The sequence below is a fragment of the Cupressus sempervirens genome, chromosome 3, assembly GCF_028749045.1.
Source record: "Cupressus sempervirens isolate cs-2001-9-10 chromosome 3, ASM2874904v1, whole genome shotgun sequence".
NCBI classification, from domain to species: domain Eukaryota; kingdom Viridiplantae; phylum Streptophyta; class Pinopsida; order Cupressales; family Cupressaceae; genus Cupressus; species Cupressus sempervirens.
In genome coordinates, this window is record NC_143120.1 from 1,045,658,880 (window position 1) to 1,045,684,532 (window position 25,653).

At 37.8% G+C, this 25,653-nt stretch overlaps 1 protein-coding gene across 5 annotated transcripts in view; it reads left to right on the forward strand.

Moving 5' to 3' along the window:
• Positions 1-10,456: 10,456 nt before the first annotated feature.
• LOC149570317 (uncharacterized) overlaps positions 10,457-25,653 on the forward strand; it is a 108,954-nt gene continuing 93,757 nt past the window's right edge. Inside the window, exons 1-2 of one of the 5 annotated variants that reach the window (XM_089822944.1) lie at positions 10,457-12,805; positions 13,003-13,296. In XM_089822944.1, coding sequence (XP_089679070.1) covers positions 10,599-12,805; positions 13,003-13,296 — 2,501 coding nt within the window. In that variant the 5' untranslated portion in view covers positions 10,457-10,598. The remainder of the gene's footprint in view (positions 12,806-13,002; positions 13,297-25,653) is intronic. The other 4 variants (XM_089822943.1, XM_089822945.1, XM_089822942.1 and 1 more) reach the window with 4 other exon arrangements.

The window sequence follows — 25,653 nt, forward strand, 5'->3', positions numbered from 1 at the left end:
TACAGGCACATCTGGAGTCGAAAATAGGTTCTATTTTTTTGAAAGTGTGTTATTTTTCATCTACTTTCCAAATCTGCAATCAAATTGCAGGGTTGTATGGATAAAATTGTCACTTTCATAAATAGGAACTTTCTTTGCTTTGTATTGTTTCAGAATTATAACACATTGTAAATTTCCAGATTTAATTCATTAAGAGGTAACAAGCAAAATTAGAAGTCCACAAAGGGCAAAATTGGCAAGTGGCTGTTGTAATCACACTATTTATAAAGTGTTGAAAGCATCTATTTTGGGGGGGTTTCTTGATTTAGTGAAAAGGGGGGGTGTTCTTGGTGTTGTGTTCTTTCTTTTCTGCAATTTTCTTTCATTTGCTGCATTATGGGAAATGTTAAGTTTCCAAAATTGACTCCACATAACTATGCTACATGGTCCATCAAAATGTGGTATCACTTAGTGCATAATGGAGTTTCTCAATATGTAGATGGTACTCTTCCTAAACCAACAGGTGATAATGTATCAACAAGTGATATTTTGGCTTGGGTAGCAATGGATAGGAAAGCCCTAGGTGATATATGTTTGGGGGTTGATGACAAGATCATGTATCAAATTAAGAAGTGTTCTACATCTAAGGAAGCTTGGGATACCCTCGAAAACCTATATGGTAAAGTGTCTAAAGAGGATGTTTTCAAAATTGAAGATGAGCTTGTCTCCTTAGATCCTAAGTCATTTGATTCTATATAGGATTTCATCATTAAGGTGTATGAATTAAGGACAAAGCTTATTGATTGTGGGAGTTCTATCAAAGATGACAGATTGATCTATCTTATTCATAACAAGTTGCCATTGAAGTATTCCACATTTGTTTCTTCTTTTAACACCTCAAAGACTACATTAGGGTCTACCTATAAGAAAGTCTCCTTTGATGAATATGCTGATCTGTTGGATACAAAAGAAAAGAAGTTGAAATAAATGGGGATTCTCAATTCACCTATGTCTAAAGCATTGCTGGCCAAGAATGAGGATTCTCAAAATTCAGCTGGTCATTCTTCAAATAAAGGAAATGTAAGAATAAGAAGTGGAAGAAGAACAAATCAGATGATGCAGAAAAAACAACACCATCATCCAATCAACAAGGCAAGTCTTCCTCAAATTTGAATAAGGGGGGCAACAATAAGGAGAAGAAAAAGTGTGCCTATTGCAAGAAAATGGGTCACGAAGAACATAATTTTTATCATAAGAAGATTGATGAGTTGACCAACATCATGAAGAAACATAATGTTTCATTGCCTAATGCTTACAAGGAGAAAGGGTCTTCTTCAGATTCAAAGGGAAAAGGGCAAGCACTCATGGCAAATTCAAACTCTTCAAAGGAATGGATTCTTGACTCAGATGCCTCTTATCACATGGGTTCTTCAAAGGAGGATTTTTCTTCAATGAAGCAGTTAAAGGTACCACACATCTTCATAGGAGATGATACCAAAATGGAAGTTGAAGGGAAAGGAAACATGGAAATGGAAAATGGAAAGTTTCAAGATGTTCTCTATGTTCCAAACCTAAGTTCCAATCTCCTATCAATCTACCAAATTAGTCACCTCGAAGATGGACATAGAGTTGAGTTCCTTCCAGACTCAGTACATGTGCATAGTCTAAAAGATGACTCATTGGTTGTAGTGGGGAAAGTGAATCATGAAAAAAGGTTGTACTCTTTCTCCCATTTTGTGCCCAAGTCTCCTTCAAAAGCCTTGTTATCTCAATCCAATTCTCAAATGCAATTATGGCATGAGTGATATGGACATCTTTCCTTCTGCTATCTTCAAAAACTTTGCACATATAAAATGGTCAAAGGTCTACCTCAAATCAACTTTTCCCATGGTGAATGTTCAACAAATTCAGTGGATATGCATCCAGAGGGGAAGTTATAGAAAGGGAAGTCTTCAAGAGCACTAGTTGTTCTACAAATGGTTCACATGGTATTATTAGAACCTTTTGCAATGACATCAGTCAACCAGGGTCGCTATATACTTACTTTCATTGATGAATTTTCAAGATACACTTGGGTCTACTTTCTTTGTCATAAGAATGAAGTGTTGGACAAGTTTCTCACCTTCAAGACTCATGTTGAACATAAATCAAGGAAAGCCATCAAAGTTCTAAGAATGGACAATGGAAGCATGTATGTGAACATAATACTAAAATACTTTTGCAGACTTGAGGGAATTGATCTTCCAAATTTTCTAGCATTTAGTCTACATAAGACAAATGTTGTAGCTTTGAGAATCCACACTCTTAAATCTATGGCAAGTTGCATGATACAAGCCAAGTCTCTAGATCCATCACTTGAAGTCGAAGCAATTAGTAGTGCCACTCACATTCTTGACAAGTCTCCTCATCTAGCCTTAGATGGTAATACTCCTTTTGAGGCATGGTGTGGCAGAAAACTTATTGTGACACACTTCAAAGTCTTCGGTTGTCCTGCATGGCCAAATATATCTTCTAGGGGTTGCAAGGCATAGTCACCTCGGCCTTGTACTTTCAATGGTTATGAAGATAGTGTGAAGGTATATAGACTCATGGATGTAGAGACACATCAGATCTTTGTGGAGAAGGATGTACACTCTGAGGAAAGTTCACCAAGCTTGTCCTCTAATCCTCTCCGCACAACATACCGTGTAGAAACTGATAGTGACACTAGCGATAGTGCTTTAATAGATTCAGACATGTGGGGTTCTATCGATAGTTGCAGCGAGAGGTCACTACATCAGTCCACTCCACATGCATATATAGCCATAGTGATAGGTCCAACACAACAGGGTACATCCAGTCTTCTAGGTCCAACTTCAGTGACAGATTTGGGGGATAGTATTGATGGTTTGCCTCTTCTTCTTGATGCAACAACACCTTCTTCAATTGTCATGAGGGCTCCCTCTGACCCTCTTGTTCATTCTCTACATGATTGATCATTATAGGTTGAAGTGATTGTGGATACTTATGATCATCAGTTGCAGAGGGCTTCTTCGTCAGTTGAGTAGACATACAGTTCTTTGAGATAGGTTCTTTAGCCAGTTGAGTAGGTTTTAGAGACATCACTTATCAATTGGATTCTTTCCATGCACAACAAAAGTGTCTCATTTGTACCCATGGCCTTGTTTCTTCCTAAGGGGAGGAACACCATTGTATAGTCTTGGATCAACTTCTTCATCGAAACAGTCACTAGCAAGCATTCTTATTTGGGGGTGGGTGGGGGGGGGGGGGGGGGGGGGGGGGGGGGTGGGGGAGCCTATCCTGTCTCTCTTCCTCTTCTCATTTTTCTCTATTGTATATATTGGATGTATGTCATAATGGGAGGGTCTTGATTACTCCATCCATCCATACATCGTGTGTGTTTTTCATCTCTCTTTTTGGGAGAGGGTTTTTCCCATGAGGTTTTCCCTCTTTCTCTGCTTTATGAGAGATTTCATTTCATTATGTACATGGGTACCTAACATGGCCTAGTAGCCGGGACCCATCATGCATTTCATCCTAGATTTCGTAAGCTTAAAGGCGTTCCCCTAAGTTGCACTTAAGGGAGGGTGTTGGCGTAAATAAGTATTTACTATTTACACTTTACTTAGGTTAATGCATTATTTCATTATTTTATTTTTTGAGATACTTAGGAGTTTGTGTACTCTCATGAGTTGTCATGATAACAACATAGAAGTATGCAACTCTAATTTAGCACATGGTGTCTACAACACTGGAGTTTGCATCATTCATTGAGTTGTCATGTAGATAACACAATTATTCACACTCATTTTTTAGCACATGTTGTCTACAACACTGATTTGTGTGATACACCATTGTAGGCTTATCCTCTCACCATCGCACTTACTTTTGTGCTTAATGGAGGACAATCCATATCTGGTGGACATGTGCTTGATTGTATGACTTATCATGTTACTAACTTCTATGCATTCTATAAGCTCTCTAGAGGCCTTTATATACAGGCACTCCTAGTGTACTTTCATATGGCATATTGAATGAATATATTGTCATTCTAATCATACTCTCTCTTTGGTCTACTATTGTGCTTGTGTTTGAGTTCCTTGGTCTTGGGTGAATTCTACCCTAAGGAAAATTCTTACAACTTGTTCCTTTGTAAACTTCAGTTATGAAAAATTGATCTTATGTGTATTTAGGAAACTTCCTAGAAAAATATTATAGCCCTCAACTCTAATGTATATGAATTGAGGGCATTGAATGAAATAGTTTCAATAAGTATTGACTAGGATGATTCCCTCTTGAGATAATCTATTCTTTAAATATCCATGGAGTTCCTAGGATAATTGTATGGTAAATACATCATTTAATTTTCTAAAATGAGAATATAATTTATGCAATTGTAAAACCAAGTAAAAACCAAATGTTTGAATGTTATCATCAGACACCTCTACAGGGAAGAATCCAAGCATTTGCCTTGCAGAAGATAGAGCATATATTAAATAAGAGGTCATGTATGAATTTTCATTTAATGGTAAACACATAATTACTTTAGGAATCCTATTGTTGATCAATCTAGCATAATCTACATATTCATCATTAACACAAATGACTTGTATGAAGAAAAATATCCATTTTTCTAGATTGAAGGCATTGTTGAGATTATGCGTGTTGTACACATTGCATAATAATGTTATATTTTATTATTTTATTTTATCATGTAATGTTTCATCTAGGAGCACCTAGATGGATGTGCAACATGTAAAGATTCCCAAGGGATGTACTTGATGAGTTGTATTGTAACATTGTGATAATATTTCATGTAATTATTTAATATTGGAGAAAAGAATTAAATGTCCACTATTAAATGTGGGGTCAATGGGTTAGGTAGCACATGGTTTATATAATACCACTCAGTGGTTTTGTGGGACTTGCTACTGTATAAGCAACCACAAGGGTAGTTGTAGATACAAGGTAAAAGGACAAAAGGCGAAAAGACAAGAGTCAAGCAGGACAAGGCTTGACGGGTTAGCCAAGGGAGCATTTGTGAAGGTTGGAAGCATGGCATGGGATGTGTGGATTCATGCTTGTTCACATGGATTGCTTGGTAGTGGCTATAGTTTTTTTAAAGCTTCCATGGTTGTATTGCAATGGTATTTTTGTTGAATAATACATGAATATGGATGCTTTTAGAGACTATATCTTGTGTCACAATTTTTGTGAGGGTATATCTTGTGTCACAATTTTTGTGAGAATGTTGTCTATTCTCTTGCATGTGAATTTCAATTACATATTTATTTCATATCTATTATGGGTTATGTGGAAACAATATTATCCTTTGTTGCAATTTTCCTTTTAGGCATTGACATCTTTGTGTAATCTATGCAATTAAATAATGATGTTTGCAATCTCCCATTTCAAATGTGACTTATGAATAGTATTAAGAAAGGAAACCATTTTTTTGTCTAAATTGATGTATCCTAATTATGTGTTAGCTACCTTTGGAGAATCATTTTCTAAACCATTCAAATACTCGCACCCCACGTACTTGAATCTCACCTTGGATGAGGTTTGTACATACAAAAAATTTGAAAAATAATTTCTCTCTTTATTTGAGACATGTAGGAATGAAATTTTACTTCCTTAAAAAAATGACATAGTAAATATGATTGACACTTACTCCTTTATGTGGTGATGACTATAGCAATCATTCTAGAATCTAGATAATTATTCTTCTTGGAGGATTTCTCTCATCCTCAAGTCAATCTTTGCAATTAAGTTTTTTATGAGACATTAGAAAAAACAACTACTTTATAAATGTCTATATTCAATTACCATATTTTGACTCTCTGTCACAAATACATAGTGCTTGAGAGTCACATTACTTTACTTCTAATTAATTTGATTGATCTTGCTAGAGTTATCCTTAGGTTTCAAAACTCTCTTTACAAGAACACCAATATTTTTTAGCAATGTCTTTATTCTTTTTCCTAACCTTTTCCTTCTCAACTTATATATTATGAGGTTGTCAATCTCTAGAAGAGTTTTGAGTACTCCTTTTCAATTCGATAGTGTTCTCGATACTTACAATCTTCACATTCAATAATAAAGGATAAGCTCTTCCAAATTCCATAACAATTATGACTACCATTTTGGGTTTCGATGCCATTTCATGTACATTGACTTTGGGCCAAATGTCCATTTAAGAGAGACTTATGTGTACGACTTAAAATTTTAGTAAAGGGTGTAAGATTTCTAAGTGGCATCACGTAATCAACTTAGAATATATATTGAGTTTTGAAAAGATACTTAGAACCCATCAATACTTAAAAAATATAGATGCTCACCAATAATCAACAAGAATAGTGTAAAGTAAAGACTATAAGCTAAATTGGTGATATGGGAAGGCCTTTCAAAATCTAATATGGTTCCCTAAACTAAGTTGAGATCTAATGGACTGAAAAATAAAAGGACTTAAACCTTGTGACAAAAAATATGATAACCACGAGCTTATGAATTTGATGAAGAAAACCATTTTGTGTGTGTGTTGTTACTCACATTTGACTAGATTTTTGAACCAATGGGGTCACATTTCGGGGACCATCCCCATGCTGACTACATTGTTAGCACTTAAACATGAATGCCTTGCTAGATTTGTTTCATGCAATAAGTTTGATCAAGATATACAATCTCCTTATACATCCCTTGTACTCCTTATCACTCCATATTGATAACTATACCTCCTTATCCCTCCAAGTACGAATCTCCCTTATCTGTATGAGATTCCATATCTTTCTACTACTCGTATCACCCTTATCTCTCCATTCATTGTCATGCTATAACCTCCTTATCTCTCCCTTCAGAGTAAAGAGTACTACTAGCCACCACCTTATAAATCCTATTTCCATGTCTTCTAAAAATTATGCCTCCATATTGTGAGCATATGCATAATACTATGTTGCTTGGTCAATGCAATCTTTTGGGTTGTTTTTTGATTGAAAATTTGAACCAACGAGGTAATATTTGGGGGACTCCATCCCTATGGTGATTATATTGTTAGCACTTAGACATGATGCCTTTGTAGATTTTTTTTATGTAGTAATTTCATTAATCAAGATAGATAATCTCCATATACTTCCTTTGTTCTCCTTATCACTCCATACTAGCAATTATACATTTTTATCCCTCTAAGTACAAGTGCCCCTTATAACTCTAAGACTCATTATCTCCTCACTACTCATACCACCCTTTTCTCTCCATTCACTTCCATAATGTAACCTCCTTATCTTTCCCTTTGGTGGGAACAATAATGCCACTTACTACTTTATAACTCCAACCATGTCCACCAAACCCCCCTCCATAATACGGTTGTACACAAAATCTTATGTTGTCTGGTCAACTTTTGCTCTTGGGCTTCATGTCGATCAACATGTCTTCCACCCCAGAATAATGCATATCACCCTAAACAGTGAGCCACATCAATAGACTCCAATAACACCAAGACTATAATAAACTCACTTCCTTTGCACATGTGCGACAACCTACAACAACCACCACGAGACTCAAACACAAATCTTTATTAGCACCGACTTCAATGTTACCATGATATTGAGGGGTGAACCTCGAAGCAAACCAAATTTTAATAAAGGAAGAACTATTGAGATTTTAATGAGGTGGAAAAATCTCAGGCACTATTTTCTTAATATAAAATTAAAGTTAGGAGTTTCAAGGTATGTTCCATATATATATATACCTATATATATACATAGATATGTATGTATGTATGTATGTATATATATATGTATATATATATATGTATGTGTGTGTGTGTATATATATGTGTACATATATACATACATATATATATATATATATATATATATATATATATATATACACACACACACACACACACACACACATATATATACATATATATATATATATATATGTGTGTGTGTGTGTGTGTGTACATATATATATACATACATGTATATATACATGTGTATATATATACACATGTATATATATACACACACATATATATACATATATGTATATACATATATATGTGTATATATGTATATACACATATATATGTATATACATATATATATATATATGTATATACACATATATATGTATACACACACACACACACACACATATATATATACATAAATATGTGTATATACATACACACACACACACACATATATATATATCTATATATATACATATGTATATATATACATATATCTATATATATATACATATATCTATATATATATACATATGTATATATATACATATATCTATATATATATACATATGTATATAAATATGTATATGTATATATACATATATATGTATATATATGTACACACACACACACACACACACACACACACACACACACACACACACACACACACACACACACACACATTTTAAAACCCCATATTATAGTTCTTACTATACTTCGATATAATAATTATACATTTAATGCTCCTTGTCATGTTCATATCTCCTGTATTGGAGGCAATTCGACTTTCCATTTTAACACATGCCTTCACAATTATCTCCGTTATGCATCTAGGTGTTTGTCTATGATGATGTCATTTACTATTTCAAATACCTTGTCATGTTTATATATTTTCTCCTATCCTCCACTTCCTTTCATCTTTTCTATGCAACTAATTGGCGGGGGGTCATATACGTGACTAAACTTGCTTGAAAGGAATGCGGTGATAGGTTCTAGACATTTCTATTTCAAAGAAAGCTATTATCATTCCATCAACTTTGTCTTAACATTCATTCCACTCCTTTTCTCCAAGGCTAATCTATTTTTAACATAGTTGTTGTTAGTTCCATTTTAAATGTGTGGTATAGGCACTTTACTCATTGAACATTCTTATTTTATTTTGTAGGTTCTTTTGGAATGTCTATCACAAAAATAATTTAAAAATGACATATTATTTTTTTGTAATCTTTTGAACATTTATGCTACTTAATTACCACTATTACTTCAACATGCACCCATTCATTAGTTGGATGCACACTAAAATGTGGCTAAAATGCAATGATGAAATTTTATATAATTGCTCCTTTTTATTATTTGGCTTAGATTAGAGCATTTTGAATGCAATACTCAACATATAAGTGACACATTCTTATGAGAAATTGGTTAATGATATCACACATCTCAATCCCTTGCATTACTAAATTCATGTTTATGTATTCGATGCCTTTTTATAATTTATCATCCTGCTTATATTTATAGTTGTGAAATTGACCCAAATCACTTATAGATCATAGATCTCCACCTTCAAATTTTTAAAATTGAAAATTAAAAATAACATTATGCTAACCACTTCACTAGTTATTAGTTATTATGAGTAGACTTAGTACACATTTCATTAATTTGCATTCTTGGTTGTTGTATTTACTAGAGCACACCATCCTAAGTACTTTGAGATCTTGCAATTGAGATTTCTAGTAGTATTTATCATAGGACATCATCATGAATCTATTGTAGAACTTGCGATTGGACATTATAGTAACATTTAAAAGAGCAAAACATCTAAAAGTATTCACACATTTATTTATTGTCTTAATATTCACATAAAATCATAAAGCTAGTTTGTCATTAGTCCCAACTCATTTTATTTACTTAATTATTTGTTGACTGATTGCATTTATTTAAAAAGCCTAAATATATTTGTAAAAGAGATTTTTCAAAATATGCACAAATTAAATAATATTACCAACATAACTCACATTTCTACATAAAACCCATCTTGCAATATAGTATTCTTTATCTAATTAACTTTTTGTTCATTGATTGCATTCATTTAACTAACCTATACTTGTTTCTAAAAATAGGTCTCTCAAAATATATATGAATAGACTAATATTAGCAACTTAATTGAAATTTCTACATTTATATCTTAAAATTGAACATTCTAGCAATGTTTATAATAATACACCATCCTAAGTCTATTGTAGAAGTTGCCATTAAGCATTCTAATAATATATAATAGAACTCCTCATCCTAATTCTATTCTACATTTGCCTATTATTATTAATCTCTCAAAAAAAAATTATAAAACTATTTTACCCAAAACTCATTTAATCTAATCTAATTAATTTTTTCATAAATAGACTAACATCGCCAACTTACTTCAAATTTGTACATACAATATAAGACTACTCCAACATTACATAATTTAGACATATAAACATATAAGAACTTATAACATACAATATTTAGATAATCTATCTGTACCTAGGCTAAGAAAGGAATAAAGGTTGCTATCTACAACAACTAGAAATAAATAAAAAATGGAAAAGTAAAAAGTAGAGAACGGAAATGTGGAAAGAACCAAAGTACATTATTCTTTGCTTTCACCCCACACTTGCTATCATTGTCAGTGAGAGGACTGTCTTCCCTTTTTAAGAACCCAAAAGAAATTAAATGAAATGGAGGTGTGAATACATTGTATGAATTTGCCGACGTGCACTTCCCTGACCCAATCCAACTATCGCTCTTTTACCAGCTTTCATGCACACAAATACAGGTGTCCAACATTACAATACACTCCGCCTTTCGGCGCAACGGCTACATGGATTCTCATTCTCATTCCTCACCTGTGGCTGCAAGGCACAGGTCGCGGTTTCAGATTTCACCATCACCAATCCGCAACACTAACAACAACAACAGCAGCATCAACAACAATACTAAATCTTCGTCAAGCCGATTTGAATTCGGTGCCGCCGGCAGAGGGACACTCACTGCCGATCAACCAACAGGGGCTGGTACAAATAACTTTCCCCTTTATGCTTCTTCTTGTTCTCCTATATCGTCTTCAAATACAAGTAAATCGGCTGTGCCCTCTAGCCCTCTGTCCTTTGATGCCTTGATGTTTAAGGCCATGGACAATAACAGTGGTAATAGTAACGCTGGTGGTAGTAGTAGAAGTAGTAAAGTTAACAAGATCAGGCAGGGTAAGGCTGGAAGGAGATCGTCCGGGAGAGTTTCAGCGAAGGAGGCCGTCCATAGTGATCCATTTCAGTCGGCGGATCAACCTGCCAATTTTGAACAATTTCTATCTGATCGCTCCAAAGCCTCTATTTACAAACACACCTACCAGAAGGATAGTGATCATGTGGTTTTCGATCGGCTCTCTAAATTGGAGCCTTTTCGGGCAAAGATTGATGGAGTTGACAGCTTTGTAAGCATTAGCAGGCATAGCGATGATGACGATAGAGAGGTTTCGTTACGTGAGCATCATTGTGTGAGAGCTGAGACGAGAAGTTTTGACAGTGTGGGGCGTGGAATTGGTGGCATTGGGTCCAAGAGTTGTAATGGTCGATTGAATTCTGGTGGAGATGCATCAGAGGTAGGAGATTTGGGCTCGTACAAGGCATCATTGTTTAGTGCACAGGATGCGAAACTTGGTGTAGAGAACCCTGGGGTTTATGGAGAATCTGAGGCACTCGATGGTGATTATAGAGCTGCTGGAAGGCCGGCTTTCGAGCATCGGACCGTGGTATCTGGGCCTAATTTGATTCCGGGAAATAACATACGGGTTCCCTCCATGTCTCGTTCTAGTTTAAGTGCGAGGTTTGATTCCAAGGCTGTTGAGAAGGAAAGTTTGATGAAGGATTCTTTGGTTGGACAGTCCGATTCCTTTGGTTCCACCCGTTCGGCCACATCCTTGACGAAACTTGATGTGCCTTTCAGACAGACTGTAACAGAAGCACAGCATAACAGAGGAGGTATTAGTTCAGTATCATCACCTCGAAGCTCCTCCATAATTGGGGATGTGCCATTGCAAAGAAATGAGTCCTCGGATTCCTCGGAGAATTTGTCTCCGACTTCAAATTATACATTTCAGTTTGGAGCAAAGAAGGGAGGAGCTAAGACTCAGCATGGGAGGAGAAAAATGGAGGACAATAATGTGCCAAATTCTAGTAATGTTGCGGTGGAGTATCAGTCTGATAATCTCGGAGCGAGGTTGAGGGAAAATGCTCCAATCGAAAATGATAACACAGCATATGTAGAACGTTCTTCTATGCATTGTGCTAGTCCTTTTCACTCCGGAGAAACAAATCAGCACAACTTGCGCCAGTCTGACAGAGGAATAAAATCCAAAGAGGCAATGTCTACAAACGCGAACTTACAGACCGATCTAGATGAACACACAAATGCTGCAAATATTTGCAACCGAGAGTCACCCACTTTAGAAGGACATCAGTTCCTGTTTGGCAGCAAAGGGGGGAAAGAATATACTGATCCCGCTAGCAGTTCCACATGGATGTCTCCGTCCTTCAATCAACAAGTGCCTGTTTCAAGGTCTTCAAATGTTGGTTCAAACCATATATTTGAGAAGGTTATAACTGACAAGTGGGAGAGCCGAAGTGATAATGCCCCTGCAATAGTTGGTGGAAGCATCCAGAGAAGGCGCTCTGCCTCTAAACCATTGTATGGACAAAGTTCTTCGGCATCTGGACATGTGAGGAAAAGTTATCGGTCTTCAATTGAAGTAAATACAAAATCAAGAACCCCTGTTGAGAAATTCGAGTCATCTCCTTTTGCTTTGCGACCCCTGGTTTTTCGAACAGATGCAATACAAAGTTATGCTTCAAGTTTAAAAGGGGATTTGCTTGATTCAAATCAATTAGCTAATGAAGTGAAAAACACACTTGGATCCTGTGACAGACATACAACTATAGCTCCAGATTCACGCGGAAAAGGCAATCCACCAGCTATTTCCATGGTTATGAAGAATGCAGCATTAGAGCAGGCATGTGAAAGTTGGCGGCACAGGTATATCATTTACTTCATCATTATTCTATATTCACTAACTTTAGATATTCTTTCATCTGCTCTTTGTTCTAACTGGAAATTTTCTGAATAAGTTCGGTGTACCATAAAATTGAGTTGATTGAACATTTATCACACAATATTCAAGTTTATAAAATGCATGTAGCTTTGAGATACGTTCACAATGATGTGTTGTGTAGATTCTTCCTTGTGACAAGTGATAAATTTGGTGGTTGCATAAATAATTCAAACAGAGGAAATCAAGCATACTCCGAAGGGGATTTTTCCAGAGCTGATGAATATTATTCGCGTGGCATAAGCTGTGTCTCTTCAAATGAATCATCTGAGGATTGTGTCAAAGCATTAGTGCTATGCTATAGCAACCGTGCGGCCACTCGGATGGCTGTTAACAGAGTCAGAGCTGCACTGTTGGATTGCATGCAAGCCCTGAAACTTGATCCTAACTTTGTGAAAGCCCGAATTCGAGCTGCAAGGTGAGATACCTTGCTCATCTTCAACAGTATTTTGAATTATTGATTGCACTGGTTTTTAAATGATTGAATTCCAGATACATTTTCTTAGTTATTTAAGAATGGACATTGATGAAAGAGCAAAGATGCCCATTTAAATCTATTAAAAAGTGCATTTTATCTTGCTAAAAATTTCACCACTTATAACTAGCATTTTTTTTGGTGATGGTTTGACCATCGAATTTTCTTTTCAGTAAGTTGGTTAGTTGCATATCTGCTGTAATAAACAAGTCCATGATCAGCTTCTAAGAGGCACACAGTTTCAAATAAATGTAAAAACTAGCCATAGGAGCCAACAATTTTTTCACCGACAAAAGCAAATACAAATACCATTTTAATCAGCAGCCAGGATGGGCTTAGTATGATGGTTTAGTTTTAGTGGTGGTGTTCTTCTCATCAAGTTTCAAAACCCATTGGGATGTCATTGTTGAATTTTTATATTGGGGCTAAGGTCCCTCATTTGTGACCTCACTAGTTCATAGCTTTTGGATCAAAGAGGAATTGCTTCAGCTTCGCCAATTGCTTCTACCTCTTCTTCTTCGACTTCTTGTCTGCAGGCCTGGCCCTTCCAAAAAAAGGAAGAAAAACACATATAATATTGTGTCCTTGTTCATATTTATACAACAATGTATCATTAGAAACAAAGTACAATGCTCATAACTTGGAGTATTTGGAGAGTTACAAGTGGGTGTTGACATGCTTAGCAATTGGATGCTGGGGTCTTTGATTCCCCAACTTAAGGGTGCAACAAACCCAACCACATTGGGCTCTGCACCTTTCACCCCAACCAGGTGGACTTAGCAAGTTATCTTGGCGAACAATCCCAAAGCTACAATCAAGGCCAAAGGCTTAGGGAAGAGTGGAAGGAATTTGGATTCTTAAAGGAGAGGATTGGGAAGAGGAGTTCAGTGCATTCCATACTCCCTTTGGGGTCCATCCTCAGTCCAATGGGTTCAATGCTTTCCATTGGATAACCTGGAAGAAAACATTAGTGCGTTCCATACTACATTGAGTGCCCATCCTTAATCCCAAAATGATAATGTAGGCTAGAAGGAATTTTCCAGAAGTGATGAACCTATCCAAGATGGTGGGTTCCAACTTTTATCACCCCTAGGCCATTGGCGACAAGTCTGTTCCCCTAGGAAGAGAGTAGTACTAGTCATATATCACTACATGACCTTGATGATATTGTTGACCCCTTTGCAATATGGATATCACCTAGCATTGGTCACGTCGATGTTGCTGGTGATAGCTGGCTAAACCTCTTGGTCCAGTGGTCAGCTTTTAGTCTTCATTAGTGCACAATACTAGTAACAATTGGCTGAATTTTTCTTTATCACACTGTGAATTTACATATTGCTTAGCCCAAGAATCGGATGTATTTCATGAATTATAGCTACATTATTGTCTAACTTGGTTGTATAATTCCGGCTTATCTCATCTTATTGTTAATAAGTACCATACCTCTAACTACATTATGCTCTTTATCTCTTTGGAATTTGTGAATCTATGGCAAAGTACAAGGTGAACCAATCAAAGGCCATTACAAGTGGTATAAGAGCATTGTTCTTGCTAGCCAAAGGGACAAATAATATTTGATGCAACTTATTGAGAGGGCTTTAAGGGCTCTCAAAAGGGGAATTAAGAAGACTGAAAATCAAGACAGCCTAATAAGTGAACAAATGGAACAAAATTTAGGGCCTTTGAGGGCCCAAGCCTACAAAGCATAATAGCTTCCATAAACATTGTTAGACCCAACCCAAGGAGCGAGAAGGATATCACCCCTAGACAATTTGAAAGTGATAATAGAATTACAATAGGATCAACCCAAGAAACAACTCAGCCTCTCACCCAAAGGAGATTAGGAGATTAACACATCCAATTCAAATTTGAATGAACTAGCCAAGGATATGCCATGCTTTCCCTTGAAGTCAAGAAGAGCACCCTATTTATGGTACATTGTGAGGCTGGAACATAGGGTGTTCATAATAAGAGGAAGATCCACATTAATCAAGATTTACAATGCATGGTAGGTAAGTTAACCATCCCAAATTTTGATGGTTGAGGAAAAGTCACCGCTCGTTCATGGAGATAAAAATTTAAGATCTACTTAGCTCTCAACTCAATGTTAGAAGAAGATGCCCTAAAATTTTCCATATTGCATTTAGAAGGGGATAGCTGATGATTGGTGGCACCATGGTTTAATCACCCAAAAACATCAAAACATAAAAACTTATGATACCTTCACAACAACACTCATTGAGAGGTTTGACCATAACCCATCCCCATAAACACTTCAAAGAACTAACAAGAATAAGGCAAAGGGGAACCCTTGACGACTATATTATCAAATTCCAAAGGCTAGTAGTTATGGTGCCCCAAATATTTGGGAAGAGACTTACTTGTTCACAAAAGGATTGCTGGACTCATTCCATGGCCTTGTAAGGTGTTTGACCCTACCACACTTAAGGAAGCAATCCAAAACACCATGACTAAACACCAAAATGTGGGATGGGAGCTACTCAAAAGGGGAAGATAAGCACTTCTATGATAAACAAAAGTGACCATTTCTTTCCAAAGGCACCCATTTGGAATTCTGAAGAAAAAACCTATGCTATGATTAGAAGGAATGATGGGAGCCGGAACATTTATGTAAGCAAAAGGAAGGCCAAGAGGAAAATATGTGTTTTTGGTTACAAAGATCTATGGGCTCCTGGACATAAATGTAATGTGAAGGATCATAAAAGGAAGAACATATGTTATAGGTGCAAAGAAAAGTGGGAGCCATGACATATGCTGAAAAAGAAGCCATGCCCAAAAAATAGAAGTGATACGACAGAGAAATAAAAGGAACCCCAAACAAGGAAGCAAAGCATGATGAAGGAGATCTTAAGAGTACCAAATAAAAAATGAAGGGGAAATAAACAAATGGACTTTTTTGGAGTTGCACCTGTATGAGTTACTACATTAGAATCTAAGAATAAGTTATCCAATCAATCTCCACAATAATAATTGTAACATGTCAAATTAAAATCTCTGTAAGGTTCCTTTGGGGAAACATCTTCATAGAACATGGCATAATTGTGAATCATGCTTCTAATCTCCATCTTAGTGTATAATAATGCAAGAAAATATCTTGGGTATTGTGCAAACGCGTGTCAATCCAAAATGGTCTTATTATGATGAGAGAAAACTTGTCTTAAATGGCAAACCTAGCACAATTCCTATACCTTCAACCTAGTATAATTATAATAGTACAACTTGAATCACTCTATTCTGAATCATTGCTTGAGGACGAGTAATCACAAGGAGGAGACGACTGTCATGTCCCCATTGTGACGAATCCTTTAAAATATCATAAAATCATCTTATTTCATAAGACCCCACTATTTTTCTGAAAATCCTGATCCATAAAATAACATATGCTAAGGCAAAAGCTCTGTAAACAATACAAGCCTTTATGCTACAATGATAGGCTGAATTACATTATTGAAGGGATCGGAATCATATGCAAGTTTCGATAGACTGAAGTGTTTCTCAAATATGATGATCAATTCATTAAAGGAGCATATAATTGTTAGAATGACAAATTAATACCATTATAGTGAAACACTAACAGTTAATGAAGCATCAATATAATTGTTTCCCGAAAGGTGCAAACTAATCAATGCTAACAAAGAGTATGATCTAGAAAGAGATGTGATTTAACAAGGTGAAGGGATGCAACAAAATTCTGAAGGGATGCGATAGTGGAGAACTGTTCTGTCTTAAGAAAGTCAGCAACAGCAGTTGTATATACAGCCGATCAATCTATGTATAATTTTTTCATTTATTGTGGTATGATGTAGTAGTTATACTCGTGTATCTCTCTCTCTCTCTCTATATATATATATATATATAGGCGAGATTGTATGCAATCAAAAAATGCTTGAATCTACATATCTATACATTTATTAATATAAATTTCTGCAACAATCAATTATGTGGAGAAGGGAGTGCAAGGAAAGGGAAACGACAGAAGATCCTTCACTAGGCATACCACCTATAAAGATGGTTAAGGACCATCCAGCGAAAGAGGACAAGGTCCTGCTCTTGGGCGTAGGGTTGAGGGTCATTTTAAAGCCACCCTATTGCAGCCTCTGATCAGTTGTTGAAGTGAACTTGAGGGGGTCCTCAATCATAAGAGATAAAGAGGTTGACATGATAGTGGAGAACAACGTACAATCCTCACTAGGTACACTACCCCATATGGTTAATGAAAACATGAGGCCAAAAAGGACAAGGTCCTTCTCTTGGGCTTAGGGTAGAGGATATTTGAGGCACCTCACCATTTCTTCCATCCCAACCTTCATTTAGATTTAATTGGACGAATCTCATGAGTTATATCTACATTATTGTCAAACTTGATTGCAAGTTTCCTAAATAGGTTAATCTAATCTCATTCTTAAGGCAAGACTATATCTCTAGCTATATTATGCTCTTTATCTCATTAGGATCTATGAATCTAGGGAAAAGTACAAGGTGATCCAAGAAAGGGACATTATAGTAAGCCCTAATCCCAATATTACATCCTTTGTGTAGAGGATTTATGTAATGTGCCTGGCTTGTATAATGGATTTTGGGGCTGATTTCTTTTAATTTGGTTGCTGGAGGCTTCTTTTTATTTTATGAGTGTATTATATACTGACAATATTCATTTAAAGAAGATGTATTAGTGCCAAATGACAAGCTTACTTTTATGTGAGAATGACTTTTAATTTTCTATTAGAGTCCCTAATGTTAATACCAATGCCTTGACAAGGATATCTATATAGGTATCTTCAATTTTGTAGTTGGTAACAAAAACCTCTTTCAATCTTTGGGTTGCTGGTAAAAATATCTTAATTCAATGGATCTTTTTGATGAAATATTCCCAACAAGGGTGAAATGTTGAGTTTGGAAAGTATGGGTTTGTTTCAAGTTTTAGTTCTAATACCATAAGATTGTATGGATTTGCTAATAATCACTATGGATGTGAATTATTGACTATGGGAAATGAAATATTGATCTGAATTGTCATGTCCCCACTCTAGCTCAGTCTAGCAGAGACATGTGAGTTAGCTTATTATGGGGTCTTGTAGGCTGACAGGGTTGGATAGAGACCCAGTATGGTTATTCAGTGTTGGGGACTTGGTGTTCTGGCGGTTATTGGTCAGTTGGGAGACGTTCCTTGTTTTTAGGAGACAGTTCCTACATTTATGGGGTTCATTCCTACTTTTTAGGAGGTATGATCATGCACAGGGTTGGGTTTCCATGAGTTTGCTCTTTGGGTTCAATTTCAGAGGGATAGAGCTTGTCTTCTAAATTTTAAGAGCATCCCTAGATTTTAGGGATTAGACTGCCAGTGGATCCTTGATTTCCGACTTTAGTCACAGACAGGTGACCAGATGATTTTATGGTTTGTGATGTCAGTTGGGCATTTTGTAGCTATTTGGGTTATATTTTAAATATTTCCTAAGTTAGCGTTTAATAATTAAATAAGGCTAAGTTAATAGCCATTTTGGAGTAATAAGGGGTTTTTGACCTCATCTTGATGCATACCCCTTGGTGTGATAGCTCGTTGGAAAGGTCTTGAACTTTTCTAAATCTTTCTCTTTGGTCTCAAGGCGATTTAGTGAACGGATTTATTTCTACGGAGAAAAAGGTCATTTTCTAGTAACATGGCCACTTTAAAATAAGACTTAAATCACTTTTGTAACCCAACGCCTTTTGGAGTCACTTTAGGGTTCGATTTGCTTTGGAAGGGGTTATAAGGAGATGGAGGCGTCATTCCTCAAGATATCTTATGCATTTTGAAACTTGTTTACAAATTTGCTCTGCTTGGGCGATTTTATTCTGGGACGCAAACCCCAGGGTATTTACTGGCTGGGACGTAACCCTCAGCAGTATTTGGTCTTGGAATTTTCAGTGGTATCAGCTGTTATCAGGGAAGGAGGATGCCATTTCAGCTTGGGCTTGCAACAGTAGCCGCCATTTGCAGCACTTTGAAATATAGAGAGTTGGTTAATCAGTAGCAGTTGTATGCATGTTCACAGCCCTTTTTCATCAGCCGTTTTGGCATCATTGTTAGGGGAAATGTACTGGATCCTTTATTTGACTCCATAATTCAGAGATCTGCCTGGTACGATTTGTATCAACTCTGATTTTACTGCATATTGTTATTTATTTTCAGACTCTTTTCATATCATTTGCTCCTTCTCATTTCTATGTTGAATAATCATAAAAAATGCAAAAAAAAAAAAACTCTTCTGCATTTCCGTCTAGTTCTGCAAGAAAACTTTAATAAACAGGAAAAACAAAATTAAAAGAAAAAAAATATAATAAAGCTACAACAGATTAGCAGCAGAGATCCATCAGGGATCTTTCAGTGGTATTAGAGCGTACATCCTGCCAGCCTGTAGGGTTTGTGAGGAATTGTCACAAGAGATTTTGGCATCTGGGTATTGGATAAAAAGTTTTGATAAATCATTTTGGCATCTGGGTAGTTACTAGTTGGTGGATTGAATACAAATCTATGCATCTTGGTGGAGAAATACACAGGTTCTACGAGCGCAGGAGAAACCAATGGCAAGCAGAGGCCTCCAGAGACACACAGATACCAACTATGGGTGAGGCGCAGGGTGCTGCTGGCGACAACATGCCTACAGAGGCAAAAGAAAGAGAGATGGTACGGACCCTATTCACTACTCAGCCCAAGATCGCTCAGGCTTTAGATACATTACAGGATACCTTGGAGCATTTGGAGATGGGTGGACACAAAGGCAGGCAAAGTAGATTAGTTTCAGTGGCTGGTAGTTAGCGTAGCCATCAGTCTCATTCTTCAATTGGGAGCTCCCTTCGTTCCAGTAGGAGGCATCGCCATCGTACACCTACTAGGAATAGGCCATTGCTTCCCCAATTCATACTAGGTGAACGGCCAGCGCAGGTGGAACCACCAGAAGTGGGGTTTTAGGAGTTAGTTTTGGCGGCCACAGCTGAGTGAAGAGCTCTACCTCCTGAGGTTAGGGACGTCTTCCCTCTTCCCCAGTATTGTGCACAACGTAGAGATACAACTAGGTTCAGGAGAGATTGTGGTAATAGACTACCACAGCAGCAGCAGAATTATGACCTCAATAGAGCTACTGGGAAGATTACATTGGCCCCATATAACGGCTCAGGAGACACTAGCGCACGAGCTTGGGTCCACAAGCTGGACATATACCTTTCATTGAGGCCCATGCCTGAGCGTGAGGCTGTTCAGTTTGCTGTATTGCATTTAGAGGGGATTGCCTATGATTGGTGGCACCATGGATTGGTTACCTAGGATCATGCCTTAGTTCACTCATATACTGAGTTCACCGAGCGACTCATTGCACGGTTTGATCGTAAGGATACAGAACTTTATTACAGGGAGTTGGCTCACCTTAAACAAACTGGTCATGCAGAAGCCTATATTAATGAGTTCCAGCATATTGTAGTTATGGTACCTGATATGCCCTAGAAACGTAGTGTGATGTTGTTCATTGAGGGTTTGCAGGATAGGCTAAAAGGGTTGGTACGTGCTTTCCAACCAGCTACTCTTAAGGAGGCTATTGATGTGACATTGAGATTAGATACTGTTCCCACTTCTTAGCAGGTAGATAAGAAACCATTTAGAGATTCACGGCCTGCACAGAAGGCCAATACGTCACAGAACAAAGGAGGGTCCTCATCTAAAACTCCTTGGATGAATCAGGAGACGAGGAATGAGTTGAGGAGGAAAAAGTTGTGTTTTTCCTGCAAAGAACCATGGGAACCAGGACACCGTTGCATGGGTAAAGGAAAGGTTCATTTGATTGAGGTGCCTTCTGAGTTAGGGGATGAGGAGGTTCCTGATACTGATATTGAGGATAATATAGAGGATGTTGAGCAGTTTCAGACACAGTTGGAGTTAGACATCCCTGAGCCTGTGGCATCAGCTAAAGTAGCTATGGCTACCCTCTCCAGTTATCCTAAGTTTCATGCCTTCCGGTTGAAAGGTACACTTAAGGGTAAGCAGATTACCAGTTTGGTAGACATAGGTGCTACGCATAACTTTATTGATCAGAAATTAGTTGAGAGGCGTGGCTTACAGTACGAGGAGTTTGGTGGTTTTGGAGTGAAGGTGGCTGATGGTGCCGTCTTGGGTTGTACCAAGCGGATTCCACAACTTAGTATTTAGATAGGAGATTATAATTTGACTGATGACTTCTATGTGCTTCCCATAGAAGATTATGATGTGGTTTTGGGCATGTAGTGGTTACAAGGTATTGGGCGTTACATTATTGATCACCACCGTATGTAGTTATAGTTTCTTTTTGGTGGGCAGAAGGTGATTTTGAGGGCAGCGTCAGATGGTGGACCTAGAGAGGTGACTTCTCGCAGGATGGAGACCATCCTTAGGCATAATGATGTGCTTTGGGCTACACATTGTTTGGTTAAATCCAAAACATCCATATCTCAGGATGATCGTGTATTTCATGTGGACATTCAGTCAGTGATGGGTTGTCACGGTAGAGTGTTTGGTGATATACCTCTTGGAGTACCACCAGATAGAGGGTTTGAGCATGGTATAGAGTTGGAGGATGGAGCGAAGCCAGTGATTACTACCCCATATCGTCATCCTAGAGCCTATAAGGATGAAATTGAGAAGACTATTCATGAGCTATTGGACATGGGTTTTATTCGGCCTAGTTCCAGCCCATTTGCTTCTTCTATAGTGCTGGTTAAGAAGAAGGATGGGACTCTACGGATGTGTGTAGACTATAGAGCGTTGAACAAGAAGACAATAAAAAATAGATATCCCACTTTGCGCATTGATGAGTTGTTAGATGAGTTACATGGGGCTGTACTTCTCTAAGATTGATCTTCATTCAGGCTATCATTAGATACGTGTACGGGCAGAGGATGTACACAAGACTGCCTTCCGTTGTCACTACGGGCACTATGAGTTTTTGGCAATGCCTTTTGGCCTTACCAATGCACCAGCTACTTTCTAGTCCTGTATGAATCATATCTTCAACAAGCAGTTGAGGAAATCGGTTCTAGTGTTTTTTGACGACATATTGATTTACAGCAGTACTTGGGAGGACCACCTCAGACATCTCGAGGAGGTACTTAGCATAATGGAGAGTCAGTCTCTATTTGCTAAGCTCTCCAAATGTGAGTTTGGATTGAGGGAGGTATTATATTTGGGTCATGTGATCAGTGCTGAGGGGGTGAAGGTGCATGAAGAGAAGATTCAGACGATTCAGAATTGGCCTGTTCCTGGGAACATTACTGAGTTACGAGGATTCCTTGGATTGTGTGCTTATTATAGAAGATTTGTGAAGGGTTTCTCGTAGTTGGCAGCACCTTTGACAGATCTCACTAAGAAAGGGGCTTTTAGATGGATAGAACAAGCACAGGGGGTCTTTGATAGACTCAAGGAGGTTATGAGTACTTGCCCCATTTTGGCACTACCTGATTTCTCGCAGCCATTTGTCCTGGAGTGTGATGCTTCAGGTTTGGGTATAGGAGCAGTGTTGATGCAGAATAGACACCCCATTGCCTATGAGAGCAGGAAGCTACAAAACAATGAAAAGTTGCACTCTACCTATGATAAGGAAATGTTGGCTATTATGCATGCGTTAGCCAAGTTCAGACAGTATCTTGTTGGTAGCAAATTTGTGGTGAGAACAGACCATAACAGTTTGAAGTATTTCCTAAATCAAACAGAGCTCAATGATTGACAACAAAAATGGGTTAGCAAAATTCAGGTTTATGACTTTGATATCGAATTCATAAAGGGGAAGAATAATACTGTGGCTGATGCACTCTCTAGGAAACCTTCATTGGCTGCCCTATGTTCATTGAGCGAGATTTCAGCGGATTGGAAGGCTCAACTTTTAGTTGAGTACTCCAAGGATCAGTATGCTTGTGAGATCTTGGAAGGGTTGATAGTGGATGACAGATACAGTATGGTAGATGATATTATCTACTACAAAGGCAAGGTTTACCTTGTTCCAGGTTCTCAGTTGAAGGAACAAATTTTGCATGCTCTCCATGATACTCCTACAGTAGGACACCCAAGATATGGTAAGACTTACAGGGCGGTTCGTGAGAGATTCTCTTGGAAGGGTCTCAAAGATGATGTTTTACGCCATGTCCGTGAGTGTATGACTTGTCAGTAGAACAAGTCGGAGCATACCTACCCAGCGGGATTATTGCAGCCATTACCTATATCGGAACAAAAGTGGACGGGGATCTCAATGGATTTCATTACAGGTCTTCCTAGGGTTCAGGGGAAAGATTGCATTTATGTTGTTGTGGATAGGCTAACAAAGTATGTCTACTTCTTTCTGATTGCGTTAGATTTTACAGCATCTTATTCTTCAAAGAGGTGTTTAGACTTCATGGTCTTCCCAAGACCATTGTGAGTGATAGGGACATCAGATTCATGAGTTCTTTCTGGCAGGAACTTTTTAGGCTAGCAGGTACTTTGTTGACACCTAGTACTAGTTACCACCCTCAAACTGATGGGCAGACAGAAATAGTCAACAAGTGGGTTGAGGGATATTTGTGTAACTATGTGTCAGAACAGCAAAAAGCATGGGTGCGTTGGTTGCATTTGGGCGAGTATTGTTACAATACTACGCATCATATGTCCATTGGCATGATGCTTTTCAGAGCTCTCTATGGATATGAGGCATTATCTTTCACTGATTTGGCATTTAGTCACAGTAGAGTTCCCTTGGCTCAGGATTGGTTACAGGAAAATCAGGATGTTATGAGATCTCTTAGGGAGAATTTACAGCAGGCCCAGAATCAACAAAAGATGTACGTTGACAGGCACAGGATTGAGAGAGCATTTGAGGTGGATGATATGGTTTTTCTGCACTTACAACCATATCGGCAGAGCACCCTAAAAAGGGGGGGAGCTGAGAAGCTCAAACCACGTTTTTATGGTCCATACAGGATACTTAGGCGAGTGGGAGAGGTTGCATATGAGGTTGAGTTACCACCTGGCAGCAGAGTTCATAATGTATTTCATGTATCTTGCCTAAAAAAGGCCCTTGGACAACATATTACAGTTTCACCCGAGTTACCTCCTATGGATGAGGAAGGTAAATTGATTTTGGTCCCTGATGAGATTCTTGAGGTGAGGGAATGGCGGCTGAGAAGTTGGGTGATTCGAGAGTATTTGGTTCGATGGAGAGATCTTCCCATAGAGGATGCCACCTGGGAGAGTGAGAGCATTTTACAGCATGCAACATTACAGTTGCTTGTGGGCAAGCATCTTCGAGAGGGGAGGACTGTCATGTCCCCACTCTAGCTCAGTCTAACAGAGACATGTGAGTCAGCTTATTATGGGGTCTTGTAGGCTGACAGGGTTGGATAGAGACCCAGTATGGTTATTCAGTGTTGGGGACTTGGTGTTCTGGCGGTTATTTATCAGTTGGGAGACGTTCCTTGTTTTTAGGAGACAGTTCCTACATTTATGGGGTTCATTCCTACTTTTTAGGAGGTATGATCATGCACAGGTTTGGGTTTCCATGAGTTTTCTCTTTGGGTTCAGTTTCAGAGGGATAGAGCTTGTCTCCTAAATTTTAGGAGCATCCCTAGATTTTAGGGATTAGACTGCCAGTGGATCCTTGATTTCCGACTTTAGTCACAGACAGGTGACCAGATGATTTTATGGTTTGTGATGTCAGTTGGGCATTTTGTAGCTATTTGGGTTATATTTTAAATATTTCCTAAGTTAGCGTTTAATAATTAAATAAGGCTAAGTTAATAGCAATTTTGGAGTAATAAGGGGTTTTTGACCTCATCTGGATGCGTACCCCTTGGTGTGATAGCTTGTTGGAAAGGTCTTGAACTTTTCTAAATCTTTCTCTTTGGTCTCAGGGCGATTCAGTGAACGGATTTATTTCTACGAAGAAAAAGGTCATTTTCTAGTAACATGGCCACTTTAAAATAAGACTTAAATCACTTTTATAACCCAACGCCTTTTGGAGTCACTTTAGGGTTCAATTTCTTTGGAAGAGGTTATAAGGAGATGGAGGCGCCATTCCTCATTATGCATTTTGAAACTTGTTTACAAATTTGCTCTGCTTGGGCAATTTTATTCTGGGACACAAACCCCAGGGTATTTACTGGCTGGGACATAACCCTCAGCCGTATTTGGTCTTAAAATTTTCAGTGGTATCAGCTGTTATCAGGGAAGGAGGATGCCATTTCAGCTTGGGTTTGCAGTATTGTTTAGCTGGGCGCGATTATTGGTACATGGGAAAGTGAGCCTTGCAG